The sequence below is a fragment of the Larimichthys crocea genome, chromosome VIII (assembly GCF_000972845.2).
Source record: "Larimichthys crocea isolate SSNF chromosome VIII, L_crocea_2.0, whole genome shotgun sequence".
NCBI lineage: Eukaryota > Metazoa > Chordata > Actinopteri > Sciaenidae > Larimichthys > Larimichthys crocea.
The window spans coordinates 31,073,203-31,077,256 of NC_040018.1; the positions used below are offsets into that span (position 1 = coordinate 31,073,203).

The following is a 4,054-nucleotide window of genomic DNA, read 5'->3' on the forward strand; positions in this document are numbered from 1 at the left end:
ACCAATGAGATCAGCAGATCTGATTGGTTCAGAGTGAAAACTCTGTCAGATACTTCTTGTGTTCTTGTGAAACTTTAGCTCAGGGTCAGAATCTGTGAAATGAAGCCAACGCCAAAGTGTCGAAAACTGCAGTTCCTTGAACGAGCCTCCTTCAAAGACCGTCTAAAACCTGGATGTCGTCTCCGTGACATCTGCCACAGTCTAAAAAAACCAAAACTGTTTTTTGTAACAGGCTGTAAACATGTTTATTTCTGCTGTGAAGTTGGACATTTGGACATGGGGACTTATGGAGACTGACTCACTTCTGGAGCCAGCCTCAAGTGGACGTTAGAGGAACTGCAGTTTGTGTCTCTTCCTGTAAATTTGTCTCAGAATCACAAAGAAGCGACAGAAGGTTCATGAAATATTTTTATTGGTATACAAACAGTGCTTCTCTGAAAGTACAGTCGATCGAGAGCTCGTGGGTTGAACAAACGTGTTTTCAGGTGATTTTAACGAAGTGGAAAAACAAACGTTGTTGACTTCTGAAGTTTTCCATTCAGCTGCTGCAGTCTTCAGTCTGTCAGCTGGATGTGGACACACAACAGCAACAAAACAGAGACGAGATGGTCAGAAGACGAAAGACAGAGACAAACGTCCAGGCCTGTTTCAGAATCAGATATTCATGGATCGTGCTACACCTGCTGTCAGACAAAGGATCGATGGAAGGAGCTAACGCTACAGCCGAGGCTGATGGGAATGTTCATTAGTTTCGTAGATATTTGGACGTGAACTAAAACATTGGACAAATTCAAACATTGATGATTCTGACGATGGAAATCATCCAACAGTTGACGTGATATTTCGCTCAAAGCTACAAATATCAGCCTCATGATGGCGTGAGAGTAAAAGTCACGGATTACCAAAGTTGTTCGACACTGGGGACCATGAATGTCTGCACAAAACTTTATTGCAATCCATCCAGTAGTTGTTGAAATATTTTCAGTTTGGACAACCAACGTTGCCACCTTGAGATCTTTGATGATCTCTTGATGGCAACGCAAGTCCAGAAACATGAACTGATTATTCAGTGTGAAAACAAACTAATGACGATCTTATAATTCATGTTCCTGGTTTTGTTTCAGTCGACAATCTGACACCTGAGAGGTTGAATCAAAGCCGTTAAATGAAGACTCACCTCGTCTCGTTCAGTCCACTTCCTTCTTCAGGTACCTCTTCATGACTGAAGCCACGTCTCCGCCCTCGCTGCCCTCCGCCTCCAGTCTTTCTCCTTGCGGCTTGCGGCGGGGAACGCCGTTCTGGGAACTTCCTCCTGATCCGCCTGAGCTGGACGACTCGGTTTCAGAGCCTTTCCTGCTGCGGGTCGATGGAGGCAGCTCCCCAAAGTGGACGCTCAGCGCCCTCCTGCCTCCTCTGATGGAGCCGGCCAGGCTGCTGGCGGACTGAGCTCTCCGGATGGCGGGCAGGATGTCGGAGGCCGCGTCGTCTCGGTCCCCGATCAGGCGGCGGTTTTGGAAGACCATGGGTTCTGAACCCAGAGAGCCTTCCCCTCCGTCCTCTGTGGCAAGCATGCACCGCCTCGGTGCCTGAGGGGAGCGCTGGATGGGAGTCGTCATGGAGCGGAGGGCTTGCTCTGGGTCCTCCTCCGGGATGGACAGGGAGGGAGGGTGATGGCGAGCGGCGAGGGAGGACGCCAAGGAGGAGAGGCGTGGCAGCGAGGGAAGCGAACAGACGGAATCACTCGAGTTGAACCGGGAGAGTTTGGCTCCAGCTGTGGAGGTGGCGGGGGACGTCTGAGCGTCGCCGATGGAGCGAGCGCTGGCAGCACGAGGCAGGAGCGGGGACGGCGGCTTAAGGATGCTGGGGCCGGGCCGGGGCTCCGGGCCGTCCTCTGGACTGAGAGAGAGCGCCGAGGCTCTTCGTCTGAGACTGGAGGCCGCGGTTGTTTGATAAACGGGCAGGGAGACGGCGCTGCCGGCTCCGTCGCCTGCATCGCCGCCGGCTCTGCGTTTACGGAGTCCGTCCAGCAGCTCGGACAGAGCTGAGGAGGACGGAGCTCGACTGGGAGCTCTGACACCTCCGGCCTCAGAGCTGTCGTCATCAGGGTCCACGCAAGAACTGTGGAGACAGAAGAGACAGACTGTTAACATGTCGAAACTAAGAGTCAACTTTAAGATTTCAAATGACTGAAACGACTAATCAATGATAAACAGCTGCATGTTGTTCTATCTGGGAACGTTCGGTAGTTATCGGGCTCACCGGAAGCTGTAGGTGCTCATGGTGTCAGCGACAGACTGGCGCCCCCCTTGGCTGCTGATGGTACTGCCGGCGCCGCGGGAGCCTCCTCTGGGCACTCCTAACCAATGACGGATCCCCTGTCCGACATCCTCTGTCCCGACAGACCCGACGCTGGACACCGAGTCACTGCAGAACAAAATCCATCTTTACCCAGAAGAACGGAGACGTCTCTGCAGCGTCAGCATGCAAACACGTCACGACATCAGCAGCTCAGGATTCAGCCCAAACCACATGCACACGTGTGATTAACATGTAGCATGTTCACGATTAGGATGAGTCATATTTATTTCATAATTATAGTTTTCATCTTTGTCCGTCCACCACGATCCAGGTTCAGCTCGGGTTCTTCGTCGTGGTGGATCTGTTAATACAGAGTTCAGCCTCAGCTTGTAGCCATGCATGTGCACATGTTCGCCTTCAAGGATAATTCTTATTTTTGGACTTTTGGCCGTCAAGTTTCCTTCAGTGGTGAAAAACTTTGACACACTGACATCACTAAAAACGTGAAGAGTCGGTTTTCATCAGTGCTGAATCACCTGACTTTACAACGAGACGCCGTGGATCCTCCAAACTGAACTCTGCAGCCACACCGCTCCTTTAATTAGCTGAATCTGATGAATAAAGAGTTGGAGTAGTTCGCTGAGTGATGAAGAGGCTCTGGCTGCAAAGACGTGGTTGGTGGGTGGAGCTGAGGCCACCTGTGACCACACCCACCTGTCAGTCAAAGCGTCCCCGCTCTTAATCCTGCATAACTTTAAGCCTTAATATAATGTGAACAGGTGAGTTGTATATAAAGTCACCCTCAGTACAGTTGTCATGAACGGGGAAATTAGCTACAGAGACCAAAACTGTTTTTTGTACCAGGCTGTAAACATGTTTATTTCTGCTGTGAAGTTGGACATTTGGACATGGGGACTTATGGAGACTGACTCACTTCTGGAGCCAGCCTCAGGTGGACGTTAGAGGAACTGCAGTTTGGATCAACACTGATTCAAACGATGCTTTCAGTGATGTCACGTGTTTCCATGACGGCTCCGTAACACAAGAATTATTCTTTCTGTTTCATATTTAACGGACCGGTTGCGTCACTAGAGGAGGTTCTACTGTGTGTGTGTGCAGCCAGAACACACACACACACACACACACACACACACACACACACACATTCATGTGGTTCTTACAGGTCCTTCTTTCGAGTCAAGGACTCCACAGCGGTCTGAACGCTGCAGTGAAGGGCAGAGCGGTGAAAGGGTGAGTTTACCACTACAGACGTGATCATTTAGCGTGGAGGACCACCTCCACCTCCACCTCCACCCCCCACCTCCACCTCCAGGGGGGGGTAAGTCAATTACCTTTCCGAGTCGCTCTCATCGCTCGACTCCACCTCCTCCAGGGCGGCCTGCAGATCCACGATGCGGCGGATGGACGTCTCCAGGTCGGCTTGTAGCGTCTGTCTGACGGCGCTCAGCTCCTCCACCTGCATCTCCTGCGAGCGGGCGAGAGATTACATGGAGAAAGAATGACAGGCTCACCTTCAACAGGCCAACACCACCCATCAACACCAACACCACCCATCAACACCACCCATCAACACCACCACCTATCAACACCACCCACCAACACCACCACCACCACCCATCAACACCCATCAACACCCATCAACACCACCACCACCCATCAACACGACCACCACCACCACCACCATCCATCAACACCACCAGCACCCATCAACACCAACACCAACCACCAACACCAC

The 4,054-nt window shown here is 51.6% G+C and overlaps 1 protein-coding gene across 3 annotated transcripts in view; it reads right to left on the reverse strand.

The window, feature by feature from the left end:
- Positions 1–390: 390 nt before the first annotated feature.
- myo18b (myosin XVIIIB) overlaps positions 391–4,054 on the reverse strand; it is a 30,662-nt gene continuing 26,998 nt past the window's right edge. For 2 of the 3 annotated variants that reach the window (XM_027281785.1, XM_027281783.1), the window contains 5 exons: positions 3,651–3,784; positions 3,480–3,521; positions 2,260–2,424; positions 1,178–2,118; positions 391–566 (listed from right to left, as the gene is read on the reverse strand). In XM_027281785.1, the coding sequence (XP_027137586.1) occupies positions 1,188–2,118; positions 2,260–2,424; positions 3,480–3,521; positions 3,651–3,784 (1,272 nt within the window). In that variant the 3' untranslated portion in view covers positions 391–566; positions 1,178–1,187. The remainder of the gene's footprint in view (positions 567–1,177; positions 2,119–2,259; positions 2,425–3,479; positions 3,522–3,650; positions 3,785–4,054) is intronic. The other variant, XM_027281784.1, reaches the window with a different exon arrangement.